Here is an 18881-nt window from a genome sequence, read left to right as displayed (position 1 = left end):
GCCATAATGATAGAATCTGATGTAAAGTTTAGTAATATTAAAAAAGTAGTTTCCACAAAAAAGTCTTAACACAAGGTCTACTACAAGCCCGCCCAAACCGCAATTCACAGCCTTCCTCAACAGATGGAGTTTGCTTGGCTGTTCACACTGAGCAACACACAGTTGTCAATACCGACTACTTTAAAGAAGTAGAAATTATGTTTCCAGTAAATACACACAAAGTTTTGAAGAGATTAACAAAATGTGCCATTTCTGTAGGCAGTATTTACGTAATATATAGATGTTCATCAAATTCGAAATTTGGATAACAAATCAGGTGCTGCCCCTATCTAATCTTTGTATGTCAACACGATTAAGTAAGACTTGCCAGACTCACTGTACAAGAGTCGGTGTCTTAGCCAGACTGTATTAGATGTTGGTTTTGCATAAAAACGCACACTTAAATAGATGTAAGTTATTGATGCATAATTCTTAAAAGAAATTAAGAATACCGTCTTCTCTCCATGCACACAGGGAAATATTTTTAGCACTTCAGCCATTTATACCGTTATCAGAAAGTTACATTATGAAATACTTTGCATGGTAATAAGGGTGCATTTTTTATAATTTCACAGAAATAAAAGTTACTGCAAATTGAGATTTGTTTTTTACTTTTAATGAATGTGATGTGTTTGGAATTGATAAGACTCATTGTAATATGTGTGTACATCCAGTTTTTCGGTTAAACCTCACCGTCTTTAATCAAGTTAATTTTCAGTGTTGGGGCACAGGAGCTTTACTGGACTTTATTATTCTATCATATAGAGAATGTTAGAACTGCTAATCACTGTTAACTAAACCTGCTTGACTTTCATTTCATGTCATATCCCCCATTAAGTTAATACACTTTTGAATTCAGTTAACAGTATGTTTATTGTCACAACATTTAGGTATTTATTTGATTTAGGTATATTTTAATTTAAGATGGACAGTGATACTTCTCCTGGTGCCTCACATTCTCTCTGTCTTTATTGCCTCTCCCTCTATTTCCCTCCATCTCCACTTCTTTGTCTCTTTTTTCTATTTTCCTGTTCTACTTAGCTCTTCCATGAGGAGTTGGCCCTCCAGTGGGTGGTGAGCAGTGGGAGCGTCAGGGAGGGCGCTCTACAACAGGCCTGGTTTTTCTTTGAACTCATGGTGGGAAACAACATTTTTACACCTAAACAGCTTTGACTTAGATGCATATGTTTTCTATAATTCTGAATCAGTCATGACCGTGCAGTACATTTTCCGTGACAAAGTATCTTGACCTTTACCACAGGTGAAGAGCATTATCTACCACCTTTACTTCACTGATCGCTTAGAGTCCCCCAGGAAGAACCGTTTTCCAGAACGCTTCATGGATGACATTACAGCCCTGGTCAGCACCATCGCTGGAGACATTGTGTCTCGCTTCCAGAAGGTAAGTAACAGCCTGTTGAAGTGTAACGTGGTATTGCAGGATCCCAATGGGCATGCAAATTGTGGAATATCATGGTGTTTTAGAGACTAAGTGCATACAAGAAAAGTATTGTTATACAGGAATTTAGCAAATTAGCCTTTTCGAAGTCATTAAAATGGATTGTACTGTATTTGATACTTTTTTACACTATGTGTATGCTTTTAACGTTCATAATGTAGCACAATAAGTTTGAGGCCACAAGAGATGTTCCATATCATCCTTTTTGTCTGATTGAAATCATGTTCAAACCACCAACTCTGGAAACCTTTTTAAGATACGTGTATCTCATCCAATCAGGACCTAGAGTTGGTGGAGAGACTAAACACAAGTCTGGCCTTCTTCCTCAACGATTTGCTGTCAGTCATGGACCGAGGCTTTGTCTTCACCCTAATCAGGGCATACTGGAAACAGGTAAATGCCTCCTTTTAGATTTACGAAAATGTTATTAATTTCTTGTATTACTGTGTTGTTGTTTTTTTCATGATAAAGAATAATATAATTTTTGCAGGATTAGTAGAAGTGAAAGCAGACCTAGATGGTTAAGTAACATTCAGCCACAATCAAATAGAAGTATTAATTTAGCAAATGAATTTGAATGACTCCCGTAAAAAAAAAATTGTGTATTTATTGGAAGCTACTGCCAGATATTGTTTAATTTGTTAATATTCTGGTGCTGTGAATCATACCTTTCATGCTGTTCAATTTAAGATGTATAAATAAAGCATTTCAGGTTTCTTCACAGCACTAAGAATATTTGCTTACACTTTACTTGAAGGTATCTACATAAGAGTGACATGACACTGTCATGAACGTGTCATAAACATTATAAACAAGTCATAAACGTTTATGACGTAACGCTTCTGTCAGTAAGTGTCGTTCGGTTTTTTCCATGACAAGTTATGGTTAGGGTTCATGTGTCATGACAGTGTCATGTCACTCTTATGTAGAGACCTTCAAGTGTTACCGAATATTTTGAGAACTAATGTATGATGATATTTGAAGATTTCAGTTCTTTTGATAGCACATACTCCCATTCAGTATTTTCATATGCACCGTTTCCTTTCTCCAGGTGTCCACAAAGCTTTACGCTCTGCAGAACCCGACCCTGGAGTCTTTGAGGCTTGACTTCTTGAGAATCGTGTGCAGCCACGAACACTACGTCACCCTCAACCTGCCCTGCAGCCTGCTCACCCCGCCTGCTTCGCCTTCCCCCTCTGTGTCTTCAGCAACTTCACAGGTCAGGCAAAAAGTGGTTTAGGGAAATTGAAACCCCTGCATGCAAATAGACCTGCACCCTGTGATATAGGGATTTCCCAACTCCTAACATCTCTACAAACTTAGAAGCTTAGAAATCCTGAGCAAGTATAAACAACTCCCATCAAAATACTAGTAGATTGTCTTGTCAGATCACAAGTTTTCACCACTCCTTAACACAAAGATACTCTAAAAATCACAGAAGACATGTTAGTTTCATTTAAAAAGTAATCATGTAAAATATAATGCTCTCTCTTCTCTCCCATAGAGCTCTGGGTTCTCCACACATGTCCAGGACCAAAAGATAGCCAACATGTTTGAGCTGTCAGTCCCCTTCAGAGAGCAACATTTTCTGGCCGGACTAGTACTGTCTGAACTGTCTGTAATACTTGACCCAGACAATGAAGGGTTAGTATGCTTTGAATGCACACGTCCTACATTTATGATGGTTGTTTTATAATAAAAGAGATTATGTGAGGGTGAGGGGTCAGAATTAGGATTGAGTTTCAGGGTCCTCACATTTATGTGTGTGTGTGTGTGTGTGTGTGTGTGTGTTGTGTGTGTACCCAATAAACTGCCAAGTATTGTAGAGAAAGGAAAGTGATATTTTCGGGTTAGAGCCTATGTATCTGTTGGTGAGAGATAAGCCTGTGAATGCAGACATACATTAATGTGAGTGAGTTATGGTGACGTTCCCTCACCCATTTTGCTTTTCACACTTGAAATGAAATACGGTATGTCTTTGTTCCTTTTCTGTTTGTTTTTTTGACCATTTTCTACTGTTTTACTGTAGGATGTTTGGCCTGCATAAGAAAGTGGTGAGTGTCGTTCATAACCTCCTGTCCAGCCATGACTCTGACCCACGCTACGCTGATCCTGAGGTCAAGGCCCGAGTTGCCATGCTTTACCTTCCTCTCATTGGCATCGTTATGGAAACTCTACCACAGCTCCATGACTTTACAGGTAAAGATCAGGAGCTACTTTGAACGTCCAGTTTAATGTACAGTATTTTGTTTGCCATGTTTATTTCAAATGTCTGTTGTCATATCCAACTGTTCTCCTCTCACCGTCCAGTCACAGCTCTCTTATCAGATCTCCATTAATTAAAACTAGAATGAGGCATGCAGAAATGTGGCACAGAGCAGCAATTTGGAAGACAGAGGTTTTCTCTTTTGAGATGTGTCAAAATGCCAAATAACCTGAGCTTTTCAAATGGGGCTGTAAAGTAACATTGTGAAATGCAATAGCAAACACTTTGAAACTCAGAAGGTTATCAATTGACCTACAACGGATGTTGCACAATAACATAATCTCTATCCTCAGTTCATCCGTATAACATTTTCACTTTCTTGTGTCCCTACATCACACCAAGAACTTTAGTCCAAATTTTCTTAGTCCTGTATTTTCTCAAATTCAAGTTCATTTTCTTTCCTCTCCTTTTTGTGTCACTAGAGTCCCATAACCAGTGGGGTCGGCCAGGCGGTCCGCAGGGTGCAGCGATGGGCAGCAGTGGAGAAGAGGCAGAGGGAGAGGGTAACAGCTTGATCAGTCAGACTGTCGCCATGGCGATAGCAGGCACCTCCACCCCCACCCCAATGTCCCGACCAAGCAGCTTCTTGCTCAACTCGCAGGTAACTCCCAGTTTGTGACAATAATGTGCAACTAATGGAACAGTCCTACTACTTCTTTTGTATATATGTTTTGTCACTCTTCTTTCCTCCCTGTTGATTCCTCCTGGTCCATCTCTCCAGGCGAGTCGTCAGCACGGGAGCTTCTCGGCCGAGTCAAGTCGTAGTCTGCTCATCTGTCTGCTGTGGGTGTTGAAGAATGCTGACGAGCTGGTGTTACAGAAGTGGTTTACAGACCTGTCGGTGTCCCAGCTTAACCGTCTGCTGGATCTCCTCTACCTCTGTGTCTCCTGCTTTGAGTACAAGGTAACATCAACAGTGAATACACTCACTACGTGACAAGACCGACTGATTAACCACTATGTAGTTGTCAAGGGCACGCAGAGGGTTTGGGTTGGGAGTATGCCTGTCTCTTCAGTGTACATTCTTTTACATTTTTGTCCCACCAATAGGGAATCTTTTGGGCTGATGGTAATATTTTTGAATGGAAAATGATACCAACAAATTGTCTTTTTATGTGGAGACAACACATTGGAAATTGTAACCACTAAAATTTATATATATTGAATACATAACTTTTTAATCTTATGTGGATTATTAGTTGTGCACTATCCTCTTCCACACAGTACAAGCTTCTCTGCTTATACGCTTTGGCTACTGAATGTGGCGATAATGGTAAAAGCAGACAACTTGCTGCTTTCTAAGCTAAAATCATGTATTTATTTATGTTTATTTCTCTTCTGCTGTGCTATCTGGTTGCCGCTTGCTTTTCTGTGCTTGCGCATTTGCTTTTATGCTTCTAACCTGCTTTGCTTGCTGAGTGTTGCTGAGTGCTGCAAATAACTTCCCCGCTGTGTTCTCTGTCCGTCCACTCATCCTCTGCCTCATGGATACAAGGCCCATGTTGTGTTCACCATGCAGGGGAAGAAGGCGTTTGAACGGATGAACAGCCTGACCTTTAAAAAGTCCAAAGACATGAAGGCCAAGCTGGAGGAGGCCATACTGGGCAGCATCGGGGCCAGACAGGAGATGGTGCGACGCAGCCGCGGACAACTAGGTGAGGCATTTCAGCACATGCACTCATACACCTACATATTTTCAAAGCACACACAGATGCATACAGATCCACAAAGTAAGGCTAAAGCAAGAAGTACTAAATAAGGAGGAGCTTGTGCAACTTAGAGACAGACACATAATTAATCAGTATATCATGCTTTCTACACATACTGCTGTGCACTTAAATAGTATTGTAGACCCAACTACAGCCAAAGTCAGTCACATTTCACTGTGTACACATACCTTATTTCAACTCCAGTTAAAAAAGTAAACTTTTCTCCACCATTTAGAGCGGAGTCCATCTGGCAGTGCTTTTGGCAGTCAGGAGAACCTTCGATGGAGGAAGGACATGACCCACTGGCGACAAAACAGTGAAAAGATGGACAAGTACGCTCTTTCTAACACTTAATCCACTTTACGAATTCTTACTTTATGTCGCAGAAAAACCTAAAAGATATTCCCCCAATCAGAATATTCACTGAACTGTGTTTTTTGTTTTCTGAAGGAACACACACACAGATAATTTAAAGTACATAAAGTATGTATACAACATAATCCATAAATATTTATGAAAATGTCCATTCCCACTAAAAATCTTCAGCTCCATGTGTGCTTTTTCCATTTTTACAAGTAGAATCAGTCACTTAGAAGCACAAACTGAGATAAAAGTGTGAAAATTACTGCTTGAGTCTATCTAGTAATAAAAACAAACCATCAAAAACTTCCATTGTTTGTCCCACTGCCAAATCCCATGCATTGTTATTTTCCATATCTTCCATATGTTTTAAGTTTTCCGTATGGATTTACATGGGAACAGAATCAGACTTATATGGTTGCCAAATGTTATAATTTCCATGTTTGCCCAGCAGCTGCAGATAACTGTGTTGCATGCACTCTTTAAAAAAAAAAAAAAAAAAAAAAAAAGGTACTTTTCGATCTTATGTCACTTATTTTGTCAGATGGTGACAAAAGATACAGTGCTATGCTTTTTTTGATTATTGGTTTTCTTCTTGTAAATTCAGCTTGAGCCTTTGTTTTCTGTTAATTTCCATGTTTCCATTGTTCTCTCACGTTGCTGTGTGTTTATGTAGGAGTCACAGATCAGTCAGGTATTGTATGGTCCACATTTGCTGTGTGCTCCTTTTGAATTCCCCGTGCTGTAGTTCCTCATTCATGGTGTATTCACATGCTTGTGGGTAGTTAGACAGTTGCAATAGACACTACATTAATTTATTAGTTTGTATTAGATTTCCTCCTGATAAAGTCATGATGTCCTAATTATTTTGGGGGGTGAGCTATGCTAAGTATTATAGCCTCTGATGCATCCATATTATGATTAAGTTATTTTCCATTTTGACTTCCTAAGTTCACACATGCACATGAATGCACCAACAGAGATTCCCTAATTCTGACTTGAAGTCTGTTTTGTCTGTTTGGCTTTTTAACCAGTGTGCTTCTTGTTTTGGGGTTCTGACTTGTGTTTCTCCCTGGTTGCTGCTGCAGCAAAAAGCAAGAAAAATGTAGCAATAGCTCTTTTCCTAGATTATTTGTTTATTTTGAAAAATACAAAAGTCAGATGCATTACTACTAAAAACAAGTCCTGTTTTAGTTGAATATAGATGTAGGATATGTAGATATACAAGATCTGGCCCTAGTGTTCCACCTGTAGACCAGGAGTAGATTACTAAGCTCTTCACTTAATAAATAATGGAGAAAATCCTCTTTAATGCCTTCAAACCTTTTAACCCTCTGGAGGGAAGTTATAGGTTTGAACTAAGTGTCTACATGTAGATCAGCATGCATTGTTTCTGTGGATCATTTAAGTTTGAGGTCTGTGCCGTACGGGTTAAAATAATGTAATATATATGAATAGAAAAACAGCTTTAGAAATGTTGTGCTGCTGTATAAATATACCATGTTTCATAAAATTTTATGAAAACAAGAAAATTGGTTGAGCTTCTACTCAGCTCCTTTCCTTTTTCTTCCACACAAAGATTCCTACATTGTTCATCACTATGGACAATAGCTTAACTATGGTGGCTGTAAGTTTATTTAACATGCAAGGCTGTGCATCATCAGCATCGGCGTTTCATTTCATTTTGTGACCGTGTTTTCTGGTTTCTTGGTTGTAGGACCAGAGCAGAGCTGGAACATGAAGCACTTATTGATGGTAACCTCGCGACAGAGGCCAACTTAATTATTCTTGATACTTTGGAGATCGTTGTACAGGTACGCAAGTAAACAGGACTTTCTACATCTACCCATGCAGAATGCAAACATGCATGGGTGTGCTTAAAAATACTGAAATCAAGTTATGTGGTGTAAGACGTACATAAACCCAGACATGCTGCTACAACAACTATATGTCACTCTCCCTTCAGACAGTATCAGTGACGGAGTCCAAGGAGAGTATCCTGGGTGGGGTGCTGAAGGTGTTGCTCCACAGCATGGCCTGCAACCAGAGCGCCCTCTACCTCCAGCATTGTTTTGCCACACAGAGGGCGCTGGTGTCTAAGGTTAGACTACTGGACTTTTATTAAAGCTTAATTTCAAAGTCATCCTTGTAATTTCTTCCAGGACTTCCTACTTGCATTGTGTCAATTTGGGTGTATTTCTCTCTGCTCGTGTAGTTTCCTGAACTTCTGTTTGAGGAGGAAACGGAGCAGTGTGCTGACCTGTGTTTGCGATTGTTGAGGAGCTGCAGCAGCAGCATAAGTACCATCAGGGCCCACGCCAGCGCCTCCCTCTACCTCCTCATGAGGCAAAACTTTGAGATCGGCAATGTGAGTACAACTGAAAATTATTATGTTTATATTAGTTGCATTCGTTGTAGTAGTGTTAGTTTTCATTTGTTAATGAACCTGGGATTGTGTTGTTAATATGAAAAAACCTTGGCTGAAAGACCCGCCGAAGACCATTGCATCTCATAAATGAATTTAAAGCCATGTGCATTGCAAACACTTCTTAGTCAGTGTACATGTTGTTCAAATGGATCTGATTACTTTAAAACACTATCATAATTTAATCTGTTATTATGAGGAACTAAATTACCGTTGGTTGGCCGGTTCTCAGCTATATACTCGTATTGGTTTATTCCTATTTTTCTTTCAATTTATATCCCCCAATTTAGTACATTCCTATTTTTCTTTTACTTCACATCACTCAATTTAGTACAAAACCAAACACTGCAATCAGACATTTTAGGTCCAATCCCCGGTGAATGCATCATTTCCTCTGTTATAGTACAGGCAAACCTTTCACACAGACTTTTTTTTTGAAAATGACTTCCAAGGTAGAAGGGACATCTGCTCTGCAGAGTGAATCCCTCGCAGTCCATATCTGTCACACAAGTGCCAGTAGCCTTGACAAAATATTATTTGTTCATACCATTCTTGTCTTTGTCGTTGCACTTTCAGAACTTTGCAAGAGTGAAGATGCAAGTGACTATGTCTCTTTCTTCGCTGGTGGGAACGTCGCAGAATTTTAACGAGGAGTTTCTGCGTCGCTCTCTAAAGACCATCCTCACCTACGCGGAAGAGGACCTGGAGCTGAGGGAGACCACGTTCCCAGACCAGGTACCGATTTATACATCAACCTGTTTAGTTGTTGTCAATCACGGTGTGGGAGATTTTTACTTATGTACTCCACTACACCTTGATTTCTGTAAGATAAAACATTTGGGTAACAGTAACTCAACTTAACTTTTGTCCAGGTCCAGGACCTTGTGTTTAACTTGCACATGATCCTGTCCGACACAGTGAAGATGAAGGAGCACCAGGAAGATCCTGAGATGCTGATAGATCTCATGTACAGGTACAGAATACATGCACACTCATGCAAACACCTTTTGATCACTTACAATTGTATTTCTGCACTGTGATCATCATTATCTTATCGTTTGTGTGTGTGTGTGTGTGTGTGTGTGTGTGTGTGTGTGTGTGTGTGTGTGTGTGTGTGTGTGTGTGTGTGTGGTGTGTGTGTGATGTGTCTTTGCTTTTGTGTCCGTCTCCAGGATCGCAAAGGGTTACCAGACGTCACCGGACTTGCGGCTGACGTGGCTTCAGAACATGGCTGGAAAACACTCGGAGAGGAACAACCACGCTGAGGCTGCTCAGTGTCTGGTGCACAGCGCTGCTCTGGTCGCAGAATACCTGAGCATGCTGGAGGACCGCAAGTATCTGCCTGTAGGCTGTGTCACCTTCCAGGTAAGGAGAGCACTGGATACATGTAATGTGTGTGCAAGGCATGCCTGGATAAATTCTTTTTTTTTTTTTTTTTTTTTTTTTTTTTTTTTTTTTAGTGCTGGATGTTTTTTTTTTTTTTTTTTTTTTTTTTTGTGCGTCTTTTTCCTCAGCTGTAGTATGCATGTGGGGTTTGTGACCAGATGAGGAGGGCATTTGCTCAGGAAAATACTTCACTGAGATCGGCCTTGTGGGACTCCTGGAGCAGGCTGCTTCCTCTTTTTCCATGGTGAGAAGTGGAGAGTGATAGAAGGGTGATTAGATGATGGGATGTTGAGTCGACCACCATGCAAGTGTCTTTCTCTCACTAAACAAATAATTGCATTTTTTGTTATGGGTCTAATATATGGGTCTTAGAACAGCAGTACACATATAACAGAAGATCTGTAAACAAAGAGTACATGTACAATACAAAGGCTGTCGTCAGATGTCCGTGTACCTTTTCCAGTGATCCTAATTCAGAGTCAGACCTATAAGATCTATAAATTTAGGCTGAGGTTTTGGTATTTTTTGATGACTGATTGTATCATACTAACATTTGTATCGATCTCCCTTCCAGGCGGGCATGTATGAGGCGGTAAACGAAGTGTACAAGGTACTGATCCCTATCCACGAAGCCAACAGGGACGCAAAGAAGCTAGCCACCATTCATGGTAAACTACAGGAAGCCTTTGGCAAAATTGTGCATCAGGTAAACACACATACTTACATCAGAATATCAAAACCTCATGAATATTTTGCACAAGTGCACTTCTGTCACACGTATTACATCTTTCACATTTATGGGGCAGTGCAGAGGGATTAAGTTTCTTTCAGAATGATTTAATAATAGAGAAATGGGACAAAATCAACACTGGGCCACGAGAAGTAAAGTTTTTCATGTACAGTACAATGCCTCAGAATACTTTCTATTCTTCGCGGTCTTCATACAAATAACACCGTAAGCAACGCCAAACATAACTGGAAATAGTCATATAAAATGAATATTGCCTAGCCTTCACACAGCTTTGCATGGTTTTATTATTTGGCATTTTATTTTCAGTGCATTTATATATACTTTGTCAGATACCTTGCATGGTTTATTTGTAAAGTATGAAACAGGATGCATGAGGTGTGGGAAGAGACTCCTGTTGTGGTTTATTCCTAAAGGCCAGTTGTGTGACTGTATCAGACAATATCAAGTCACAGTGTGGGGAAGGTTACAGTGGTCTGGTGTGCAGAGCAACTAATCTCACAAAGCCAACACTTTTTTGGCACAAGGATACTTTTTTTGGGGTATTTTTTTTATTCAGAGGTCAGTTGCTCTGTTCTCTAGCTAGTAACCTGGATTAGTTTCAAAGAGTATATTCTCCGTGCTGTAACATCACTGTGTGCAAATGCCACACTGTGTGTGGCGGTGTTTGTGTGTTGTCGTTCACTTGTCCTGTATTCTCTTTGTCACACAGAGTACTGGCTGGGAGGTAGGTGGCTAAACGGTTCCTGCTTGGCCCTGCTCGTGTTGTTTATTTTTTTGTATTGTTATTTTTTTTTTTATTTACTCTCATCTTTTTTTCTTTTTTTCTTTTTTTTTTTGCTAGCCGTGGGCATTCTGTTGCTCTTTGCTTTGTTACATACAGCCAATCCATTAACATCTGCAGACAATGTGAACTGTCTGCCCCCGCTGGGGACACTTGCTGTACAAGCAGCAACACCCTCACTGTTTTTCTCTCTCCTCCCTCCTCTTCATGTGCAAGAGGAGCTTTGTTTTTATAACGTGACAGTGTTGGCAGGCTGTGCATGGGAGCCACAGTGTGTGACTCAGTCTCAGTGAATGCATCACCTGCACAATCCGCACTCTCCGTCTTCATCTTCTGTCTGTCTGCTGGTGCGTCGGTCAGAACACACTCATTGACTGACACCGTCTGCTGTCACACTTCATCTCATCTTCAACCACAGGGCTCGATTTCAGTGCACTGTTTTACGCGAAGGGTATCTGTTAGCCTCCCTGCTCTGGCCATTGGTCAAGCTCTTTCCACACGCCATTAAATTAGCCTTTTTTAAAAACACAGTGTTTTGTAGACTTGCATAGAAGCTGGAACCAAATTCCTGAGGCAGTCATGTTTTTTTCCAAGAGGGTTCAACTCAAAGTAATCTGAGGATTACTTGATTTATCCCTTTTTGATTTTGATTCGTTTTTAGTCTTGCCCTTTCTTTTAATAGTTCAAACTAAATCGACCCCTGATTTTTCGTTGTGTTTTTCTGTTCTTTTGTTAACCGCATTAACCTCTGAGTTCTCATGACTTGTTGCATGAAATGGACAGAGCACTTTGTGTTCCTTTTTGGCGATGCACTGAGTGCATGTTGTGTTTCTGAAGGTTGTGGATCTTTATTTTCTCACTTTGTTTTTCTTCATAACTGTCTGCCTTTGCATGGTCTGGATCCCCCACAATGACTTTATGTTCTTTCTCAAAATCAATGGACATGTTTTTTTTCTGTTGTGTGTTAGTTTGTGTTGTTTTTGAAATTCTCTGGAGGAACCCAATCCTCATTAAAATTTGTTCTGTTTTCTCCTTTTTGATTTCCCTGGTTGCCGATCCTTCCTTCCCACTTTACTTAATTGTGTCTTGTGGTAAGTTCCTTAGTTTTCAGGGCCTTCAATTTCTGCTTAAATTTCTTTTCTGAACGAGCAGTTGCAGTACAAATACAAGCTACATTTTTAAGATTCGCCTCAAGCTTGTAGTTACCAAGAGGGTTTATTAAAATACCTTTTACTAGTAGTCAAATGCCAACCTGCACAACTTATCCACAGCTTCTCCCTGTCTCATGTTATACACATACACACTTGTTCACTCACACACACCTGTATCAGACATTCACTACCGGTGAAAAGTTTGGGGTCACTTAGTAATTTCCATTCCACTCCATTATGGACAGAATACCAGCTGAGATCAGTTGCATTGTTTTTTTTAAGCAGGGCAGCAGTTTTCAGATTACATTATGTGCTTACATAATTGCAAAAGGGTTCTCGACTGTTGTAGAAAGAAGTGGCTGATCTTTAATGCAATATCTACATTGGCCATTATCAGCAACCATTCGTCCAATGTTCCAAAGGCACATTCTGTTTACTAATCTGATATCATTTTAAAAGGCTAACTGAGAAAACATTGGAGAACCCTTTTACATAATGTAATCTGAAAACTGCTGCCCTGGTTAAAAACAACAACGCAACTGATCTCAGCTGGTATTCTGTCTATAATGGAATGGAAATTTCTAAGTGACCCCAAACTTTTGACCGGTACATATAAACACTTGGCAAAGTCCTCCAACTTCTTCTGAGGTAGTTCCCGTGGAGTAGGTGTCTCCAAGACCACATATTGCCATGATCACACACACACACACACACACACACACACACACACACACACACACACACACACACACACACACACACACACACACACACACACACACACACACACACACACACACGTTCACTCCCACACACTTGTATCAGACCTGTTGTGATTTCTGACTTTAAGTATGTACTTTAATGTGAAGTTGCTTTCTGGATTGGATGGTCATTTTCCCGCCACCGAACGTCAATACTTCCTAAAATATCCCGAGGTGGTTTGGTTGAGGCTCCAGTTTGAAGTAGTTATGGTCACACTTTGTTCTGCAGACTCTTTTCTCACGGTTTCTTTTGTTCTCTCTCTGCTCATGACTCTTGTGAGTGACTGATTTATGCAATCTAATGCAGCTTTTTCTTTTAGCAAACTTCTCAGTTGCTTTGATCTTTGATCTTGGCCTATTTTTTTATCAAAGAAGGGAAATGAGGACATAGAAAATATTTACACACAGGAAAAGAAAAAAAAGTCAGAGATAGAGTTGATTTTAATTGATTGAATAATATACTCATTTAGTTGTATCTTGTTTATGACGAATATTCTGCTGGCTGGTAAATTAATATTTTAAAAGAGGTGGTTGTTTCTAGCTGCTCTTTTGTCCTGTGCCTGTTACCTAGAGGTAAAACGCTGCACCTGACTGTCTCTCTCTGTGTACTTAAAAATGGTAGAGGTGGAAAAAAACATGCTCTTAACAACTTGAACGTCTACCGTGGATACAGATATGTTTATTACCATGGGACTGAGGTTACTATTGACTAAATGTGTGGATAATAACCTGGAGGTTGCTGACCTCTTCTGGGCCGCTTTCATAAAACCACTGGCATACACTTTTATAGACTGCAACACAGTGGACACATTAAGAACAACTGTCAATTATTACATGAAAATGTCTATAACCTAAAGTCGTATCTGTGTTAGCGATGTGTTTGCAGATTGCCGTGCAGATGATGAAACTCGCTGTTGCACTTGTAGCTGTCATTTCTCTGAATGAACTACAACCTTTTCTCCCTTCTTTTACAACTGTGAACTACACAGTCACAACTTGGAGCTGAATTCTGTCATTGTTGGAGAGACTTTTCATTAGAATATAATGCAAAATTGGTTCTTTTTTGGTTGCAAAAAAGAATTTTTCTCCGAGAGAAACGATAGTTTCAGACGTTGTTCCTTTTGATTTGAGATGATGGTCATTGTGGTTTATAGAGTCAGGATGGATACTGCATAGTCAACAATCAGTGACTGGAGAACAAGTTTCTGTGAGTCCAGTCAGTCCTCTTAGTTTAGCTCAGGATGTCCGGACCAACGGCGATTATCTCCTGGATCTCTCGGACCACGATGATGCGGGCCAGCATGTGCTCCACTTGCTGCCTCGTGAGGGGCTGAGATGAGTACCACGTCGGACTGTTTGGTGCAACGACAGGCTCTGGAGTCGTATAGTATGCATCGTTGCGTCCCTTCACACTTTGAGGACATTTGAAGAGATAAAAGTCATAAAGTTTAATGGGGCAGCGAAGGGGATTCTCAGGATCCTCAGCCTGCTCTTCATACATGTCATCAGTTTTGTATTGAGCGCCATTCTGTCCTGCACTTTGTGGACCTTGCCCTTTTGAGAAGGCGGATGCTGGTCGCTTTGTCATTGGCAGTGATCAAACAAAAAAAGCTCACCATTGTGACAGTTTAGGGTTTGCACTGTATCGCCGTCTGATTTAGACGATGCCGTTGTAATATCTAATTGCAGTATTTATTTTGACAGTCTGGAGCAAAATAAGCACGTTCTTTATATGGATTTAACTACTATTCTTCCTCAGCAGTAACATTTATCTCCCTCTGCTCGCAGGATGGAAAGAGGATGTTTGGTACGTACTTCAGAGTCGGAATTTACGGTTCAAAATTTGGCGACCTAGACGAGCAAGAGTTTGTGTACAAAGAGCCTGCCATCACGAAGCTGGCAGAAATCTCTCACAGGCTAGAGGTAAATACCACAATATAGCCTCTAGATATCCTGTAATACACTGATTTAAAAAAATTATATATATATATAATATATTGTTGTGTGCTTTTAGTACTTCTGCTAAAAAGTAATGAGGCTTTTTCTTTTTAGGGTTTCTATGGAGAGCGATTTGGAGAGGACCAAGTAGAAGTCATTAAGGACTCCAACCCTGTGGACAAGTGCAAGTTGGACCCAAATAAGGTCGGTGTTGGGCACATTGTGTACATTCCCACATGGTTTGATAATTGGATGGAAGTAGATCAGTTTGTGAATGCAGTTTAGAGGGATTTTATTCATACTTTTATCCTAGCATTCCTCTTTAACAGAGGGAACACAATCTTCAAAACTGAACCAGTAAATGGCAAATTCTATGCATTTCTTCAGGCATTCATCCAGATCACATATGTGGAGCCGTACTTCGACACGTACGAGATGAAGGACCGCATCACTTACTTTGACAAGAACTACAACTTGCGACGTTTCGTCTACTGCACCCCCTTCACTCTGGATGGGCGGGCACACGGGGACCTGCACGAGCAGTTCAAACGCAAGACCATCCTCACCACCTCCCACGCGTTCCCTTACATCAAGACACGCATCAACATCATCCACAAAGAGGAGGTGGGTGAACACATTACAACCAGTTAACTGAAAACGAAAAGTTTCTGCAGGTCAGATTTTAAAGTTTTTCTTATGTGCCTGTTTTCGTTTTTCTTGATTTCTTCTCAGACAGCCAACCAAACCATTTCTGTGTTTTATTAATAGTGCCAAACAATAAACCAGTAGCTTATCTCCACCGGTGTAAGAATGTTATTCTGGAGAATAGGTGGTAATAAAAAGGGAGCTGCTTTATCTGACTCTGGCTGTGCTCCCTGATCACTAAAACCGCTCGTCTCTTTGTCGCTTTCCAGATTATATCCACACCCATCGAGGTGGCAATAGAGGACATGCAGAAGAAGACTCAGGAGCTGGCCTTCGCCACCCACCAGGACCCTGCTGATGCAAAGATGCTGCAGATGGTCCTACAGGGATCGGTGGGCACAACTGTGAACCAGGTAAAGTTTTAAGATGTCCGCTATATTTGATAATACATTTGTTTGCATTAGTCAGGGTAAGATGCTTGAGAAGAAAGAAGAGCAAAAGAAAAAAGGGTACCACTTTTATTTGAAGGGGTGTGCATAAGCCTGACGTGACACCGTCATTACTATGACATGACACCATGGAGTCATTTTGAGTATTCATGACTGTTGTCATTGGTGTCATTCGGTAAATTATGACACTTTAAATGCAAAGTTAGCATTGTCTGAGATGTCTTTTGTCATGACAACTTGACGTTAGCGAAGACAACCGTCTCTGTTATGACAACTTGACATTGAGCAAGACAGTACAACCTGTCGATGTCTTTGTAATGACAACTTGACATTAACCTAGACAACATAACCTGTCATAAATAGGTCATGACAGGCCCAATTATCAAACTTTCATAAACTATTTAGCATAAAATGTCATTAAGAGGGGTGCCCAGATAGCTCAGTTGGTAGAGCGGGCGCCCATTTATACTCCTCGACGCAGCGGGCCCAGGTTCGACTCCGACCTGCGGCCCTTTGCTGCATGTCATTCCCCCCCTCTCTCTCTCCGCTTTCATTTCTTCAGCTGTCCTGTCAATAAAGGCCTAAAAAATGCCAAAAAAACCATTACACTGGCTGTCATGAGAGCATTATAATTGTGTCATGAATATATTTCCTTGACCTCAAGTAAAGTGAAACAATTTGAACCGGTCATGAAGTTTGATTTCATCATCAAATGCGTGTCACGAATACTCAAAATGACTCCTTCATGTTCATGTCGTGTCATAATAATGACGATGTCATGTCAGTCTTATGCACACCCCTTCAAATAACGTGTTACCGAAAAAAAGTATTATTACAAGAATTTCTCAGGATAAGCAAAGTCACATTCATGTTGTTCATATCGGTCTTCCTCAGGGTCCTCTGGAGGTGGCTCAGGTGTTCCTGTCAGAGATTCCTAGTGACCCAAAGCTGTACCGACACCACAATAAGCTACGTCTCTGCTTCAAAGACTTCACAAAAAGGTATGGTAAAACGTGTTGAAAGTTTGTCTGAAGGACACAATATTTAATATGAGAAAATTGTCTTGAAATTTTCTGTCATCAATGTCTTAAAATAATGAGAAAAGTATGTAATGTAGAAAATAACTTTTTGATTAGTCAAAAAAAACTGCTGTTTATATTTCATGGGTTGGTGTTGACTTCTGTGTAAAACACAGCGTCTATCCTAATGGCTACTTTGAGAACTATTTTACCAGTTAGCTGAAAAGCGAACGTTGAGCTACGCCTATCGATGACGACCTGACCACGACTGCATGCCTCTTTATAAGCCCCGCCACAACACGATGAGCAAAGCAAAGATTCTCCATCTACAGTAGCAAGCCCTTTTGGCTTCTACGTGTGTTGCCCCTACCAAAAAAAGACAACCTGTGGTACAGAATCTACATGACGGTATTTGCTCTGCTGAAGGTGTGAAGATGCCCTGCGGAAAAATAAGAGCCTGATTGGTCCAGACCAGAAAGAGTACCAGAGGGAGCTGGAGAGGAACTATCACCGGCTGAAGGAGGCGCTGCAGCCGCTCATCAACAGAAAGATCCCCCAGCTTTATAAACCTGTACTGCAGGTCAACTCCCACAGGTAGGAATGAGCAGGGCCACTGCACAAGATGATAAATCAATTTAGCCACAACTAAGGCCCTAAACACCATTCTCCAGGCTATTACAACTTGTAGCTTGTTTTTAAAGCAACACTAAAGCACTTTTCCCGCTTCGGTCCCCCTACAGGTTGGAAGAGGAATTGTCCTTTACATTACGCTATGCAAGTTTGCCAGATCGGGTAGCGGATCTGTAGTTTTAATGAGACATATTAGCCGCTTTCCGACCAAGTAGTTACAGGAACGTAGTCATAGGAGAAGTCCACTTCTAAGCAGATCTACTAACTACTCTCCCCCAAAACCGTTTTTTGCCATTTGCATTCGCACTGGCCAAGTGGCCATAGGGACTGTAGGAGGGGTAAGGGAGCGATGCAAGCACGTCAACGGTCTTTATGGCGTTAAAAATCACAGTCGCCCGGTCAGCGAGGTTGTCAGGCCCATAGGGCACGCTTGTGGTGTAGAACTCCAAAAAGTTAATCTTATGATGGACATGTGTTGTGATATTTAAACAAACGAACCGTCAACGGCGAAATAAGAGCCTCTTATTAATGAGAGCGGTCTGAGAGACCTCCAGCTTACCGCGGGGTCTCTGAGCGCGACTGTCCGAGCGACGAGCTAGCGGCCGGGGCTGTCGCCTGCTGGCTGGCGCCTGCTGGCTGTCGCCTCACTTCATGGAGCTCCTCAAGTCAGAAAACTCTGAAGCAAATTGTCAATTCGGAAATCAATTTTCGCAAGACGGCCTATATTTGAAATCCAAACAGTTCTTTTCTCCCCTAAATCGTTGTCAGAAGTGAATTTAGTGATGGATAAGATGGCGAAAACTGTTAAAATTGTCCCGTTGTTGGTCTGTCTGTACCGGAAACCCGACCCTCGTTGACCTAGGTCCCTTTGCTGAAAAGGGAACAGCGAAAAGCCCCTGCCCTGAAGTAGGAGCTGAAAGAGTTACAGGAACTGCGGCCAGAGGAACTTAAAAATCCACAAATTGGTCCAGTCGGAACACGAGAAAAAAAGGGTTCTAAGAATTTTATGTTCTAGGAACTACAAAAATCCCTCCAGTCGGAAAGCGGCTAATGACATAATGAGACGTTACGACAGAGGTAATGGACAATTCCGCTTCCAACCTGTAGGGGGA

The 18881-nt window shown here is 41.0% G+C and overlaps 1 protein-coding gene across 1 annotated transcript in view; it reads left to right on the top strand.

Moving 5' to 3' along the window:
* Positions 1 to 18881, top strand: part of dock7 (dedicator of cytokinesis 7) — a 50813-nt gene that overhangs the window by 29309 nt on the left and 2623 nt on the right. Inside the window, 26 exon segments of the mRNA XM_039810643.1 lie at positions 1081 to 1176; positions 1301 to 1441; positions 1778 to 1891; positions 2550 to 2717; positions 3003 to 3142; positions 3528 to 3697; positions 4187 to 4365; positions 4486 to 4668; positions 5260 to 5419; positions 5709 to 5805; positions 6510 to 6527; positions 7551 to 7647; positions 7800 to 7934; positions 8049 to 8201; positions 8835 to 8993; positions 9131 to 9231; positions 9431 to 9645; positions 9773 to 9888; positions 10219 to 10350; positions 11105 to 11119; positions 14886 to 15011; positions 15141 to 15230; positions 15414 to 15650; positions 15941 to 16084; positions 17015 to 17121; positions 17566 to 17733. Coding sequence (XP_039666577.1) covers positions 1081 to 1176; positions 1301 to 1441; positions 1778 to 1891; positions 2550 to 2717; positions 3003 to 3142; positions 3528 to 3697; positions 4187 to 4365; positions 4486 to 4668; positions 5260 to 5419; positions 5709 to 5805; positions 6510 to 6527; positions 7551 to 7647; positions 7800 to 7934; positions 8049 to 8201; positions 8835 to 8993; positions 9131 to 9231; positions 9431 to 9645; positions 9773 to 9888; positions 10219 to 10350; positions 11105 to 11119; positions 14886 to 15011; positions 15141 to 15230; positions 15414 to 15650; positions 15941 to 16084; positions 17015 to 17121; positions 17566 to 17733 — 3461 coding nt within the window.

This window comes from Perca fluviatilis, chromosome 9 (assembly GCF_010015445.1).
Source record: "Perca fluviatilis chromosome 9, GENO_Pfluv_1.0, whole genome shotgun sequence".
Lineage (NCBI taxonomy): Eukaryota > Metazoa > Chordata > Actinopteri > Perciformes > Percidae > Perca > Perca fluviatilis.
This window is presented reverse-complemented; position numbering and strand designations above follow the sequence as displayed.